The sequence below is a fragment of the Bufo gargarizans genome, chromosome 1 (genome assembly GCF_014858855.1).
Source record: "Bufo gargarizans isolate SCDJY-AF-19 chromosome 1, ASM1485885v1, whole genome shotgun sequence".
Classification (NCBI taxonomy): Eukaryota; Metazoa; Chordata; class Amphibia; order Anura; family Bufonidae; genus Bufo; species Bufo gargarizans.
In genome coordinates, this window is record NC_058080.1 from 85,469,957 (window position 1) to 85,487,122 (window position 17,166).

Here is a 17,166-nt window from a genome sequence, read left to right on the forward strand (position 1 = left end):
AGTGCTAAGACTTGAAACCAGCAACACATATAATAAATGATTTCATTATGTTTGGGTTTGTTCGTGTTTTCTTTCGGTAGCTCTTCATTGTTCTGGGAAATGAAAAAGTTAATAGCTTCTGGGAAGCAAATCTTTTGCCTGAAAACATGCTTTGTGTGACCTCCACTATTAATCAGAGAAGATTATTTGTCGTACAAAAATACAAAGAAGGAAGATTTAAAAAGATACTTTCTCCTAGCCTGACTTCTCAGCATCTAAATGAGGTGTGTAAGTATCACAAAGTGTATATGTTATTTTTCACTGCTGATTTAATATTGAAAGTGCATCCGGTCTTGCTGATTGGCATTTCTTAGAGAGGAGAGTGGAGAGGCAGCATATAAACTTTTTCTGAGCATTCGATGCTTACATTTTCTCTGTCTGCCTGCCTGCCTGTATACATAACCTTTACATGACGGGTAAGTTTACAGTCATGTGTCCATTTAGTATCAATTTTGCTCCTGCAATAGCTGGCTTTAGTTTTACTATTTTACAGAAGAAAATCAATAAAAATATATTAGCATAACTACTGTTACTAGGGGGTGCATCAGGACTCGATGCAGTGAATTTCCCAAAATTCATTAGGGGTCCAAATTGGATAGCAAATTCAATTTGTTCTGAATTTTTTATTCCAAATAGGTGTTTTCTAATTGCCCTGAAAACAACACTCTGAGGTGTCCTAGGACTGTATTAACTCCTTTCAAGATCTGTAATACCAAGTCAGCATTAGTAATGTCAACGAATCAGCAAAATAGATGGCTATGGTAAAACAGATGGTAGCCCGTAGTAACAAACAGCCTGTTTAATAAGGCACTGCATTGTCAGATTTTTTGTTTTAAAGTAAGAACAGTGCAAAAATTGTTCCTTTGGTTGCAGATTCTTCTCTGTCTTCTGATCTGTAAAATGGTGGCCGCCTTTTTGAACAATTTGTGCTGAATGATTCACAAAAGTTTTGGATTCACCGAAATTAGAAACTTTAAGAAACAAATTTGTAAAGAATCAATTCTCTCATATCTGGTTATTACCATTTTATATTTTTAATCTTATTAGTTTAATTTTCTATCAGTCTGTCCGTAAAAAGGGCTTTCAAACACAAGACAGGTTGTCATACTTTGGTTTATTTGCTCAGGGAAAAATATAGCTTTGGGGAGATATAATGTACACACATATGAATGTACAGTATAGAGACCTAAATAGTGTTATTATTATTTTTTTCCACCTAAGTCTGTAGCCATGCCAAAAGTTTATTAGCATAAATGGCAATTTTTAACTTTAAGAGAATTGAGACTATGGGACTCTCTTTTACTGGAGGTTGTGATTGATATTTTACTGAATGCATTCAAGAAAGGCCTGGATAAGTGAATCGATTCTAAACAAATCAGATTTGTTACAAATTTCACAAAATTTGTCCACCAAATTCACAAGTCTGAAGCTGTTTCTATTCGTTTCAGATGAACCACGTAAAAATGCCTCTAAGGGACATTTTACTGTTAACATTAGCGGGGAAAACCACAAGGGAGTAAGAAGATGGAGGGTCAAATGAAACTGGGAGGAATTGGGGGGAGGGCTTGAAAATGCTCCATTGTTACATCTGTGTTAGCGGAAGCATTACTGCATCAGACCCTATGTTTGATAGAAATTTTAGTACAAAAACTTCCTATTTGAACCAGTAATATGAAATGCATAGTCCAAAGAGCTTTCACCACAAACACTGTAGCGTTATATCAGTGTTATTGGATGCATATGTTTAAAATAATTACTACGGAAATTTCATTGTTGAAGCAGTAATATTAAAACATAGTTTAAAGACATTTCACTTCAAACATTGGCAATGCCAGCATGCAGTGTGTCTGTAGAAGGGGAGGGATATTTAATTACATTTCTGCCTTTAAATTACAGTAAAGACTTGCTAGTAGTGTTTAATAATCAAACTTTTAAGTAGTAGTTCTCACAGTACTCCCTGATAGTGATGGACGAACATCGGCTGGGACGGTTCGCAAACGCGATCAAATATTAGCGAACCGCAGGTTCGCGGCAGGCCCCATTCACTTTAATTGCAGGCAAACCTGAAAAACCTTCAGCTCATATTTGCAGCAATCAATTGCTTAGTAGAAGTGCACAAATAGTCCCACAACAGGGACAGTGAAAGTGGGGGATCACTGACAAAAATTCCAACAACAAATATGTATCTTAATCAGGGGACATTTTAATGTGTCTTAAAGGGAAATTCTCTGAAATGTGCCCTGTCGGAGCCTATAAAATTTTTATTTTAGGCCACGGAAGTATGGGCCTTAAAAATTTGTCATTCACCTGACATAAAAGAAATTCTGATTATGTGGTTTGAGGTACATTATGCGGTCAATGGATAATAATTTTACTGTAGGCCACTGGACTACAGGTCCCAAACATTAGGCATTCACCGGACAGAAAAGATCAAGTAATTATGTGGCCAGAGGTATATTACACGGTCAATGGATATCAATTTTACTGCAGGCCAGTACAAATACAGGTCAAATGCATATGTTTAAAAGAACTAAAAATATTAAATTGGATTAACAACATGGCTGACGAAAATTCCCCCTCTTGAAAAAACCCCTAATGATAATAGTTGTAATTCGATAACACGTGGTCATCACTAGTGTTGAATTTTTCTGAGGCCCCAATTATTCATTCATCGTACAGAAAAAAACAAGTAAGTATGTGGCTGGAAGTACAGTAGATTATACGGTCATTGGATATCAATTTTACAGCAGCAAAACTGCACACAAATGCTGCACTACCCAAATGCACTATATAGAAAGTATATTATTGGTATATAACACCCCTGCCTCAATCACTTTTTGGTGGGGGAAATGGTATATCACACCAGTAGAAATTATTTGTTCCAAGAGCGTTTGCCCCGCAGTATTACAGCAGAAACGCACACAACTGCTGTACAATACAGATGCACTATAATATACTTTCTATGTTAGAAAGTATATTATAAGTATATCACACCCCTCTGTAAGTTACACCTATCGATAGCACACCTATACCAGTCCTTAAAAGGACTTTTCTGGCCCTATTAGCTAGCATTTGGTGTCCCTAACAGTCTGTCCCTGCTCCACACAGCAACCTCTCCCTACACTGGTAAAAGACTGAATATAAAATGGCGGCCAGATCGGGTTTATTTATAAGGTAGAGGGTATGTCCATGTGCTGAAACGTCTTAATTGGCTGTCCTGTACCACCTAATGGATGTGTCATGGGTCAAAGTTCTTCACAATGTAAAATAATATGGCGCCGGCGGACATCGCCATATATTCGCCAAAGTTCGTGAACGAGCAAAGTTCGCTGTGAAGCGACCTCCGGGCGAACCGCAAGGCCATCTCAACTACCTGTCTTCCGAAAGTTGCAAGATTTTTATTGATTCTAAAATATTGCAAACTAGATGGCTCACTTCTCCTTTCAGTCACAGCAGGATGATATGCCTGACACCAGGAGCCAGGGATCACAGCATTCCTCCTGCTTCTCCTCCTTGCAACTTGTGAGAAGCCTTTTAGTTGCATCCTCTCTGTCTTAACTGACCCCTCCTAGTGGGGCACTTTCTTCTTTCTTAAAAAAGATGCAAGAAAACCCCACCATGCACTATGGAAGATACTCACAAGAGTTTTCCCGTGGGTGAGTTCTGTGAAAACAGTCAGGGTTTGGACTACCATGAGGAGAAGGTTCATGGAGAGGTGGGGGACCCCATATATAGCTGTGGCGGTAGTAGGGACATGTGTAGCCACAGTGGTGGCAGTAGGGTCAGTGATAGTGAAAGTGGCCCTCAGGTCAAATATAGAACAGGGAATCAGGAGGGGGGCCACAATGACATATCAAAGTCTGATGAAAGTGGCATGGAGGATGAGGATGGGAACAATGGTTGTGTGTTGGACAGGGCCTGGAAGCCAGATCTGGGTGTTAAGCCATGGGCATTCAAACACAAATATAGGCAACATGGCTCTATTGAACCACATGAAGTAGCATCACCAGTTACTGTGGGAAAATAGAAGTGGCTGATAGCTAATGCAACAAGAGTGTCCTCCTTCTCCTGGTCTCCTTTTTTGCAGACAACCACATGCAGTACAGGGTCCTTGTCATTGTCATCATCATCTACTGCTTCTCCTTCTTAGACTGCTCCTCCTACTCTGATCTATCACCAGCCATTAATAACAGAATGTGTGGCCAGGAAACAACTCTACATGTAATTCACTGTTACACAAGCTTAACTCACACCTGGTTGCTGGTAATATAGTCATTGCCATGCTACTTAGTGGATTCTACTGCCTTTAGGGAGCTAATTATATGTGCTTAGCCTTTATGGTAGATATCTAGCTGTCATTATTTCTCCAAAAAAGCCTCCATGTTATTTTTCTGTTGGTCTGGTTCCCACACCAGGTGCTTACCCATCTCATCAACATCCTTCTCCATGGACAAACTCCCATCACCAACAGCATCAGGACAGAGAGTCACTCCCATTTGTCCTTCCTATGATATGTGTAAAGTAAAGCATTGCCATATGTTTAAGCTGATCGTCTGGGATAGAGTAACCACACAGCCAATCACTTGCTAAAGTGCATCAAGCAAACATCTCACTCTGTCCCCGACAATTAAAACTGGCAAGGTGGTCAACAACAATGGCAGGAACATTGTAGCTATACTGCATTTGGACACATGTGATTGAAAAAGCTCACAGGTTTGCAGAAGCTGTCCCCACGTTTCAGCCATTCTTAAGTGGCAAGGAACACCCCCTTCGACTTGCCATGACAGAAGGTCTGCCATTTAGATTCAGAATTGACCCTCATATATACTAGAGTGTCTGTACAAGCCATTATTTATTTTTTAAACAGACCATGTCAGCTGGGAACTTGTGTTGTTTTGAGGTAAGGCAGTAGCAGCTTATCAGAGACACCTGTCATGTACGCTGCCCCTTCGAAGAGAAATCAATTATCTCCTCCGTCTGATATGTCTTAGAGCAGACATTCATGCTGAAACTATAAGGGGTGGTGGAAGAAGAACAACTATGCATCTTGCTGTCCACCCTGTAGCTATTGCAGATCTACACCAAGAACATCCCATGGAGGAGGAGGATGAAGAGCTACCACTGGAAGAGGAGGAGGAGGAGGAGTAGGTCCTAGAGGAAGAGCGGCTGCTGCTGCTGATGACTACACCGACTATGATGACCAATCACTTCAGTGGGGGACAGAGACAGAGGAAACTGGGTCCTTGGGCATAATGACAAGCTGTATGCTTGCTTGCAGGGGCGTAACTAACATAGCGGAAGACCATGCGACTGCTATGGGACCCAGGGCAAGAGGGGGCTCAGTCGGGATCATCCCCTCTTCTATTGGGGCTGAAAACTTGGTCAGGACTCTACCCTCTAAAGCAACAACTTTTAGCAAATGAGGCAACCTGGTAAACCATTATCAAGGTTTATTGATCCTCCTTCTGACATCTACCAGCTATAATTTTTTAAATATTTTGCCACCACTGATCTTGAAAGTTAGGCAGATTACTGATTCTCAGTTATAAATACAAAATGAATGATAATGTCCTCTTTGGGCTATTTTTGTATTACAAAATGACAACTTCACACAGTTATGATATAATGAATTACGCTTGCTGTTGGTAGTTTTTAAAAATGTGCACTTTATAAAGTGATTTAGATAGATAACTGTTTCTCATTGTACTTAGAATAATCATATTGTAGAATATTGTATGATTTAATGTAAATGACTGTATTTTCTAAAATTTGCAGGCTTTGTGTACTGCAGTGACTCAATCAGATGTATTGGAAACCATGATGTTAGTGTTTAGTGGAGCTGATGTCATGTGCACAACTGGAGATCCAATTAATAGCACTCCATACCTTCTAGCTAAAATGGCTGGCCAGCGCTTACAGATGGAATTTCTACATCAGAACAAGTTCTCAGGTATAGTTTTACCGGATGACGGATTACAACACCAGAAATTTTTGTTGATAATTTTACACCAACTTAACCGCTTAAGGAAAGTTTCACCTTAAGGACTGAGCAAAATTCTGCTGATCTGTCACTTTATGTGGTAATAACTTTATTGAAATGATTTTACTTATTCAATTGATTCTGAGATTGAGATTGTTATCTCAAGATACACTGTACATCATGTTAGTAATAAATGTAGGTCTATGTGTAACCTTTATATATAAAAAATACTAAAAAAAAATTTTTAATTTACATTTTTCTGCTTTCAAGGCCTCATGCACACGACCGTGCCGTTTTTGGCGATCTGCAAACTGCAGATCCGCAAAAAACGATAGGCGCTCGTGTTACCTTCCGCAGTTTGCAGAACGGAATGTGCGCCGGCAATATAAATGCCTATTCTTGTTCGCAAATCGCGGAAAAGAATAGGACATGTTATATTTTTTTTGCGGGGCCGCTGTCGGCATCTTTTGCGGCTTTATTGAAATGAATGGGTCCGGATCCGAGCCGCCAAAACGGTGGCTCGTATGCGGACCCAAACAACGGCCGTGTGCATGAGGCCTTAGTCAGATAAGTGATACTAATTAACATTCATCATATGTCTACTTTATGTTGGACTCATTTTGTAAATATTTTATGTTTTTAGGACGTTAAGAATTTGCAAACACATGGCTGTAAAAATAAATTATTACATTTGTTACAATAAAATTCTGCTTTAGCCCCACATTTTTCATAAGGCATAGCAGGAGAAAATGCACCCCAAAATTTCTTACCCATTTTCTCCTGAATAAGCCAACACTCAGTGTGTGCTCATAAACCACAGAGCTCAGAAAGAAAATGGCTTTTATAAGGTGGATTTTGCTGAAATGATTTCCAGGCATTTACTGTATATATTTCAAGAAACCCTAAGGTACCACTTTTGGAAACTACACCCCCCAAGGCATTTTTCAAGGGGTGCAGTGAGTATTCTGATCCCATAGGTGTTTTCCAGAAATGAATTGTGTAAGGGATAGTAGAAAATGGAAATTTTAATTCTTCCATAAATATGTGCATAATATGTTGTGCCCAATTTGTGCCACTAAAAAAATCAGCTCTCTAATTATTGCACACCTCACGTGTCCCAAATCTTAATTTGGATATAAGACATGGCTCCAAATTGAAAGTACACTATGCACTATGAAGGACTAATATGGTGATTTATACAGCATTAGCTGACAATTGCTGAAGCTCTGATGTGAAATTAAAAAAAAAACTCTCCCCACAAAATGTGAAATGTTTTTGGAAATGCTGTTAAAATAAAAAATTTAATTTTTCACAATAAAATGTAATGCGCTTTAGCTACAAATCTTTTATTTTCACAAGGGATAACAAATAAAATGCACCCTATGTTCTCCTGAATATGGCAGCACCCCATGTGTGCACACAAACTGCTGTGTGGGCATATCACAGGGTTGAGAAGGGATGAAGCATCCTATGGATTCAGGCAGTCAGATTACACTGAAATAGTTTTCAAGAAGTGACCCCATTTTGTAAACTACCTCCATCAAGGATTTTTTCAAGGGGTATGGTGAGCACTGTGACCTTTCCAGAGATCAATGGCTTGTTGATGGTGGAAAGTGAATATGTAAGTGCGGAATTTATCAGAATGCGATGAGGAGGTAAGGGTACAGGGTATGTAAAGGATAAAATGAATAATCCATGAATGAGTGGTACACTTTGAAGCAATCCTTTATGCACAGGTAATTTATTTTTATTTTTTTGGCGGGGGGGCCTAACCTTCCTTGCTGTTTGAGGTACTTCACCAGGAAAATGTTGCCCTTGTACAACACGGGAACCATTACTTCCTGAAGTACTGTGGCCCTCTCCTTCCTGATTCTGAAACAATATAGGGCCTTTATCACCTCTTGAAAATAAAGGAATGATTCTGTCTGGCCTGAAGAACAAAATAACACATAAGCATTATACAGTGCCATCTGCACAATGTGAACAGCAAGTTTTTTGTAACACAACTTTAATTTTCCTCAGAACATGTTTGTGTTAAAGTCCACAATGCAGTGCCTCATCAGCAGTGGTGCCCAGATATGTGCTCCTTCACAGGAAGTATGAAAAGTAAATAAATGAATCGTAAAAAAAAAAAACTGTGAACACTTCCCAGCAGCAACACCACTCCTCCTACACAGACGTGCAGTGCTGGAAACTGCACAGTAAGCAGACAGCTTTTACACAGAAAATCAGCAGATAAATCTTCCTATGTTTTAAACATGCTTATGTAACAAAGCTAAGTCAGCCTTACATCTGCAAGTTGCTTATTCAGGTCAAAATCTCTTAACCTGAAAAAAGCTGATGTTCTTGTAAGAAAATGGCTGCTGGGGGGGGGGGGGGGGTTATTATATAGTATGGGGTAGGCATCTTTCCTATTGGTTGCTAGGGATGTTGCTAAGCTCAAAGACAGTGAAGCCTTCTCGTTGGCCCACAAGCAAGAAGCAGGGAGGGATCATGGGTTCAGATGAAAAAGAAAATCTAGAATATTTGAAAATACGAATATATATCACTATATTCTTAATATTTGCAAATTCTCAAAGTGCAATATTCGTGATTCGAATATTTACTCCCAACACTAATAGAGACCAGTTGATACACATAACCCCTATTGTAGGCTACACAATGGGTTTCTAGGTAAAATATATGCAAATAATGATGTCTAACATATGCCTGCATCAGATGCTGGTTCAGGAAAGCTAATTTGAATAAATTTACCAGAAACCCAGAGGGGTATAGACTGGCTTACAATATTGTGCACACGTATTTGGTGTAACAGGTGCATCACCTGGACTAAAAACTGCACACACATACTCGAAAACTTGGCATAATAGGGGCAATATCTGGTCTATAATACTGTGCGCACGTACTTGGTGTACTATGGGCTCTACATAATCAAAAAAAAGTACCCCTTCGATAATGCTTATATATTGTTAAGAAACACACTTTTCTGTACTAGTCTCTCTTTCTCACCTTTCAAAAAGTTTGATTTCCTCGCTAAACAAAGTTGCTCCAATTGCCCCCAAAAAAACCTTCTAATCTCTTTCCAAATATTTGCTTTTTATTTCCGTCGCCTATTTAACCCTTAGAGGATCGGGCAATTTTCCATTTTTGCGTTTTCGTTTTTCACTCCCTGCCTTTTCAGAGTGATAATTTTTTATTTTTTTGCCAGATAATTTGAACTTGCTAATGGCACCATTTACAGTTGCATACAATGTAGTGTGTAGCGAGAAAGAAAAATCTAAATAGGATGGAATTGAAAAAAAAAATCAATTCTTCCACAGTTTTATGTTTTGTCTTTTTATGGTGTTTACTATATGGTAAAAGTGACCTGTTAGTATAAGAATGAGGCGGCTCTCTATGGCTCAAAGGGGTGGAATAAGGTGCTCAATCCAGACAAAGCGTACCCAACGCTTGTAGTGGGGGAGAAGTAGGTGAAAATAGAGGGATGGCACTCAAAACATTTGTGATGTATGGATGAATTATTTATTAAAGAGTGGCTAGGTATGCCTAAGTGAATAAAAGCTAAATAAAAACAATGTCATAAAACAAATCGCTGATAAATATAAATATCCACAAATATCCAAACGTGTAATCAATATATAATCTACATATTGGTAGTAAAATGGTGAATTTGAATGTCAATTAGTAAAAATCCTGTTGGAAAAAAATCCTATTGAAAAAGGAAGGTTTATAGATCTGTTGAAGAAGAATCTGTAGAAGGAAAATCCAATCTCATGATGTGGTATCCAGTGGGAAAAAATTTAGATTACAAATCCTGATAATAAAACCTGATAAACAATGTCCTAAAATGTCAATTGTATACAATTCCTGTTGTAGAAAAAACGACTGGTAGACTTGTGAGATAAGTGTCTCCTTGTAACATGGATATCACATTAGATTTGGTATAAAAGTTTCTTCACAGGTCCAATGAAATGGGCTGTATATAAAAAACAGCAGTAGTAGTTTTATATACAGCCCATTTCATGGGGCCGGAATGTTCTGTCCGCATCCGCATTCGCTGTTCACCCTGTCGGATCCGTCCTGCCCCTATTTTGTCGGACCGCTGCTCCGTCCCCATTGACTATAAGGGGGATGGGGGTGGAGCTCCGGCGCAGCACGGAAGTGCACGGCGTAAGGCCGCCGGACTAAAAGTATTACATGTCCGACTTTTGAGTCCGGCGGCCTCTCACCACGAACTGCCGTGCTACGCCGGAGCTCGATTCCCATCCCATTATAGTCAATGGGGATGGAGCGGCAGTCCGGCGGCACAGCGAAATAGTGGCATCACGGATCCAACAGGGTGAACAGCCTGTCGGATCTGTCCTGCCGCTAGTGTGAAAGTACCCTAACTTGAATGGAGCCACGGAACATGATTTGCGGGCAATAATATGACATGTTCTAACTTTCAATGGAACGGAAAAATGGAAATACAAAGACTGAATGGGTATGGAGTGCAATCCGTTTTTTTTGCGGAACCACCAAAATGAATGGTTCCGTAAACAGACCATATACATAACGCAAAAAACATCCTGTAAATGAAAAAAAAAATATGGTTGTGTGAAAGAGGCTTTAAGAGTTTGTGTGTTAACCCTGCTACATCTGTTAGTAAGGCGGCACTCACCATTTGTCGTATAAAAATCCTTTATTCGTCTAAACAGGCATATACACATGGTACAGGGGCGGACAAACTTTCCTGCAGTCAAAGGCGACTGCCGTTTTGCGCAGTTGTGCTTCTTCTGGCCACTGACATAGTCACATCCCACAGGTGCTCATTTTATGTGCTGCTCTGCACCATTTTCATGGTAATTAAAATCAAATAATATACTGATTTATCGCAATGCAGCATGTGTATTAACATATGTGTATCTCGCATTAAAAAAACAAGCAACAGTAATCAAACAAGCGCTACCCTAGATGTTCATTATTTTTAGAGGAAAACGCTAAGGTCATTCTTATCATTTAAGCGTAATGGACCTAAAGCTTTTATTCGGATAATCCATAATCACCTTTTTTTTTTAACAGCAGCCTTTCAACACCTTGTGGAAGAGGGGGTACATATTCAATACCTGAAAAACTCATAGTTTATGTTTCCCCCATGCGCTTCCCTTATGTGATTTATCAATCTTGGACATCCTTTACCAGATTTTATTGCGTTAGAATGTTCTCTGAACCTTTCATATATGCATCTAATGATTTTATCCAAATAAAAACATCCACATTGACACATTACCAGATATACAATGTATGTACTTCTACAAGTTATGAAGCTATCAAATTTATGATATATAACCACGAAAATCAGGATTTTATTTTGAGCATTATACCTACAGAAGGCACAGTTTCCACATTTAAAATTTCCTTTTGGTCTCCTATCTTGTTGCCAATTTTTGTTCTTTTTTTCTACATATCTACTCCTCACCAGCATATCTTTTATGGTGTGACTTCTTCTGAATGTTATTATAGTTCTTTTTTTAGTGAACTCTTCTAAGCTACTATCCCTTTTCAAGATATCCCAATTACTTTGTATTATTTTACATATATTTTCTGCCATCGGACTGTATCTAAAGGAAAAGACAAATCTTTTTTGGTCTTCCCTATTATTCCTTTTCCATTGTTATTCCACTTTAGCAAATCTTGCTGGGAGATTTTCATTCAGATCTAAGGCTTGTGTTTCATAACCCATTTCTGTGCTATCCTTCTTAACCTAATAAATTGGCCATAGGGGACAGGTTTTTACACACTCATAGGATTAAAACTGTGTTGGTGCAGCAAGGAGTTGGTCGCCGCGGGCTTACGATAGCCCTCCGTGACCAACTCATCGCCCCCACAACAGCCAAATCCAGAAACTGCAAAGTCTGATTGCCATAATTATAGGTGAACCTCATATTCATATCGTTCTTTTCATTTAAATAGGTTACAAACTCAGCACATTGTACCTCATTTCCTGACCACACTACAAAAACATCATCAACATATCTCAAATATGTTTTTATATGACACAAGAATGGATTATCCACTGAAAAAATAAACCTGTCCTCAAACCTTGCCAGATATATATTCGCAAAAGTGCATGACAAGGGTGTCCCCATGGCCGTGCCGTGTTTCTGTTTATACCATTTTTCTCCAAACTTAAATACATTATTAGTAAGGATAAATTCTAAACCTTCTTTAATAAACTGACAAAACAAATCGCTCTTTCCAGTGTTGCCCAGAACATCCATAACTGCCGTAATCCCTGTTCTGTGCAGTATGTGAGTATAGAGATTTTCTACATCTAGGGAAACTATACTCCTCTTGCCACTGAAATTCCTTCAGTGTCAAAATAAAGTCATTAGTATGTTTCATATATGCATGGGCATTTTTTAACCCTGGTCTCAGTAACCGGTTAATGTATTTAGACAAAGGTTCAGTCGCCGAGACGATTCCCGACACTATAGGGTGGCCAGGGGGTTGGCTCGGCGACTTATGTATCTTAGGTAGAAAATACCACAAAGGCTTAGTGAGAAATCGAGGCATTCATTTTTCAGCCTTGCGATTTGAAATAACATCTTTCTTCACATACTTCTGGACAAGATTTATCAATTTGTGTTGTATTTCTATTGTCGGGTCACTGTGTATACTTTCATAGGTATTTTCATCTCTCAGTTGCCTCAATGATTCTTCAACATAGTACTGTCTAGTCATAAGCACCACATTGCCCCCCTTGTTGGCTGGTTTTACCACCAAATCTTCTTCTGCACGAATCCATTTAATGGCTTCTTTCTCTTTTTTACTGATATTAACCCGTGCTCAGGGATATATAAGGGCTTTTATTTCTTTTCAAACCTGTGGAAAATATCAAACGGTGGAAAATATCTATACTCCCACCAGCTGACAAGGGGGGACAAAATGTGAACCTCACACCCCCTGTAAAATCATGTACATTTTTATTATTAACATCAGTCAGTTCCGTATCTGTTAGCAACTCCAAACACAATCTTTCTTCTTCATTAAATTTAGTTGAAATGTTAAACCCAAATGGACCTATACTGACAGGTATTTTACCTCGTTTTCTATCGCTCACTACTTGGGATACATTGCTAAACATCTTGAGTAAATGGAGTTTGGGTACAGATTTAAACATATCGATCTCAAAATTCACATCATCAAATCAAATATCTGTCCTTAAAAAATGGCTCGGACACAGCCTAGTGGAGCGATTTGATGATGTGAGCTTTCAGATCGATATGTTCAAATCTGTACCCAAACTCCATTTACTCAAGATGTTTAGCAATGTATCCCAAGTAGGGTTGAGCGAACCCAAACTGTAAAGTTTGGGTTCTTACCGAACTTTAGGGTTTTTGGACCCCGGAACCGAACCCGAGCAATTTTGTAAAAGTTTGGGTTCGGTGTTCGGCGCTTTCTTGGCGATTTTTGAAAGGCTGCAGAGCAGCCAATCATCAAGCGTTTAACTGTCTGACCTTAGAAGCCATCACAGCTATGCCTACTAAAGCGGGCCAAGAGGGGCGGCATCAATACTCGATTAAAGAACCCCCCAAACAAGCAAGCACTACCCAGCCTGTTTGTCGCAAATACCCAGTCTATAGTGAACAATAGTGATGAGCGGCAGGGGTCATATTCGAATTTGCGATATTTTGCAAATAATTTTTTAGAATATTCGTCGAATATTAAAAAATTTGCGATTTTTTTTTTCGGATTCAAATTTTTATTGCGAATTTTTCAACTTACAACTATTAGACAAAGAAGATTATAGCACTATATTAGCTAAATTGCTCTATATTATATTCTTTGAATATTCGCTATATTGCTATAACAGTTTTTTTGAATATTCGTAATATATAGCAATATAGCGAATATTCGAAAAAAATGAATATAGAGCAATTTAGCTAATATAGTGCTATAATTTTTTTTATTATGAACTTCAGATGAGAAAAAAATTACAACTATTAGACAAAGAAGATTATAGCACTATATTAGCTAAATTGCTCTATATTCTTTTTTTTCGAATATTCGCTATATTGCTATAACTTTGTTTTTTCGAATATTTGTAATATTCTAAAACAAGAATATATAGCAATATAGCGAATATTCGAAAAAAAAAACGAATATAGAGCAATTTAGCTAATATAGTGCTATAATCTTCTTTGTCTAAAAGTTGAAAAATTTGCAATAAAAATTTGAATCCGAAAATCCGAATTACGAAAATTCGCATATTACACAATCATTATCTTGCCGATTTTTTTCAAGAAAAAAAAATCGTGCATTTTCAAATATGACCCCTGCCACTCATCACTACTCCTAAAGTCAAGTATATTGCAGCCTTCTTATTGGCCCACAAGCTAGAAGCATGTGAACTGAGCATCATGTGTACTGATTAAAAAAAAAAAAAAGGGAAAAAAAATCGGGAAAAAAACGGAAAAAAACGAATATTCGAAATTACGAATATATATAACTATTCAAAATATTTGCGAATTTTCGAAGTACCTATATTCGCGATAAAAATTCGAAATTCGAATATTCGTGATCAACACTAGTGAACAAGATCGATGAGCTGAGACTGAGGATCTCATCTGATAGGATGAACACTTGTGTCTCATTTTTCACCGAAACCTGGCTAAATACTAACATCCCGGACGAGGCTATTGAACTTGCAGATCAGACTGCCTACCGAATGGATCGAACTGCTGAGTCCGGTAAGAATTAGGGAGGTGGAGTGTGTATTTATGTCCATAAGGCTTGGTGTACCTCCACAGTCATTGCTGAACAATATTGCTCTGCCGATTTAGAACTTATGACACTTAAATGCAGACCGTTCTACTTACCGAGGGAATTCACAGTCGTGTATCTAACCGTGGTTTATATTCCTCCACAAGCTAATGTTAAGCTGGCACTGTCCAAATTGCATGATATTACGTCTGCAAAATATAACAGTCTGCAAAATATCCATCCAGATGGAGTGTTCATCTTAGCAGGTGATTTTACCCAAGCCAATCTCAAAACCGTGCTCCCAAAATTCTACCAGTTTGTTAAATTCCCAACTAGGGGGAGAAATACATTGGACCGTGTCTATTGCAACATAGCAAATGCTTATACAGCATCACCTGCCCCCCATCTTGGCAGGTCGGATCACATTTCTTTGTTTTTAGCTCCAGCATACAAACCTCTTATCACCAGGATTAAGCCTACTTGCATACAATCAGAGTTTGGCCTGAAGGAGCACCAAAGAGACTACAGGATTGTTTTGAGGACACAGATTGGGATTTGTTTAAACAGGCAGCTACAAAGGAAAATCACACAGACTTAAACATATATGCCTCCTCTGTCCTATCCTATATTAAATTTTGCATAGACAATGTCACTGAAACCATGGATAAACAGAAATGTCTAAATCCTTTTGAAGGCACGTGACATTGCTTTCCGAAAGGGAGACCCAGAGGAGTACAAAACAGCCAGGTCCAATCTGAAGAGGGGCATTAAGGAGGCAAAGCACTGCTACAAAACAAAAATACAACATCATTTTACAAGCTCTGATTACCGATGCATGTGGCAGGGTATCAAGTCCATTACGAATTATAAGAGCAACACCTGTTCTATCAACACTGGAAATTCTTTCTCTCCTGATGACCTAAATAATTTTTTTGCACGATTTGAGCTGCCTATCATCAAATTTGCCCAGCAAGAGGCTCCATCATGTTCCCTGATGCTGAGAGCACATGAGGTAAAAGGGGCCTTCAGCGACATTAATCCCCACAAAGCAACTGGCCCTGATGAAGTTCCTGGAAAAGTCCTAAAAAACTGTGCTAAACAGCTGAAAACAGTGTTTACCAGTATATTTAACAGCTCATTAGAACAGGCCATTGTCCCCACTTGCCTGAAGTCTTCCACAATTGTCCCAATTCCAAAACAGGCCAGGGTGAAGACCTTAAGTGATTATCGCCCGGTGGCTCTCACTCCTATTGCTATGAAGTGTTTTGAACAACTTGTCCTCAGGCACATGAAGAGCAAGATCTGCACCTCCATGGACCAATACCAGTTTGCTTAAAGAGCACATAGGTCAACTGAGGATGCTGTCTCACTTACCCTTCATACTGCACTGTCACATCTGGAGCAGAGAGACAGCTATGGGCGGATGCTGTTCATTGATTACAGCTCGGCCTTTAACACCATCCCTCCCAACAAGTTGGCAACAAAACTGAACAACTTGGGTCTCAGCTCACACCTGTGCAACTGGATACTGGATTTTCTTATAAAAAGACCACAAATCGTACGCATGGGCAAGCACTTTTCTTCATCCTTAACACTAAACACTGGGGTACCGCAAGGCTGTGTGTTGAGCCCTCTCCTTTACTTCCTCTTCACAAATGACTGTAAACCTATTCACAATACCAATACCATTATAAAATTTGCAGATGACACGACCATGATAGGCCTAATCTCCAACAATGATGAAACAGCCTATAGGAAAGAGATTGAGAACCTAGAGAGATGGAGTAAGAACAACAACCTCATACCCAATATCAAGAAAACAAAGGAGCTAATTCTGGATTTTAGGAAGAAGAAACAAAATGGACACCATCCCATTAGCATTAATGGTGGAAACGTGGAGATAGTTCAAAGTTTCAGATTCTTGGGAGTTCATATTAGTCAGGACCTGTCATGGATAAAAAACACAACTGAAATTACCAAAAAAGGCCATCAGAGGCTTTATTTTCTGAGGAGTCTGAAGAAAGCACAACTCCCAAAACAGTCAATTTTTACAGGTGCACCATAAAATCTGTTATCACATACTGCATCACAGTGTGGTACTCCGGCTGCTCTTCTGAGGACAAGAAGACCCTCAAGCGCATCATCAGAATGGCTGGAAGAATTACTGGTACTCAGTTACCATCACTGGATGACATCTTCACTGTTCGCTGCAGCAACAGGGCAAAAATTATCTGCGGGGATCCAACTCGCTCCGGCCACAGCCTTTTCACTCCCCTACCCTCTGGTAGGCATCTTAGAGCCCTACATGCCCGCACCACTAGGCTGAAGAACAGCTTTTACCCCAAAGCAATCAGTCTCCTAAATGCTTGGAGATTATTGCCCTTTCCTAGGATAGAAACTAC

General features: G+C 39.1%; 1 protein-coding gene across 1 annotated transcript in view; it reads left to right on the forward strand.

Annotated features, from left to right (window-relative positions):
• The window catches only part of ARAP2 (ArfGAP with RhoGAP domain, ankyrin repeat and PH domain 2), a 449,134-nt gene that overhangs the window by 208,009 nt on the left and 223,959 nt on the right, over window positions 1-17,166 (forward strand). Inside the window, 2 exon segments of the mRNA XM_044276099.1 lie at window positions 81-263; window positions 5,815-5,989. Of these exon segments, the coding sequence (XP_044132034.1) occupies window positions 81-263; window positions 5,815-5,989 (358 nt within the window).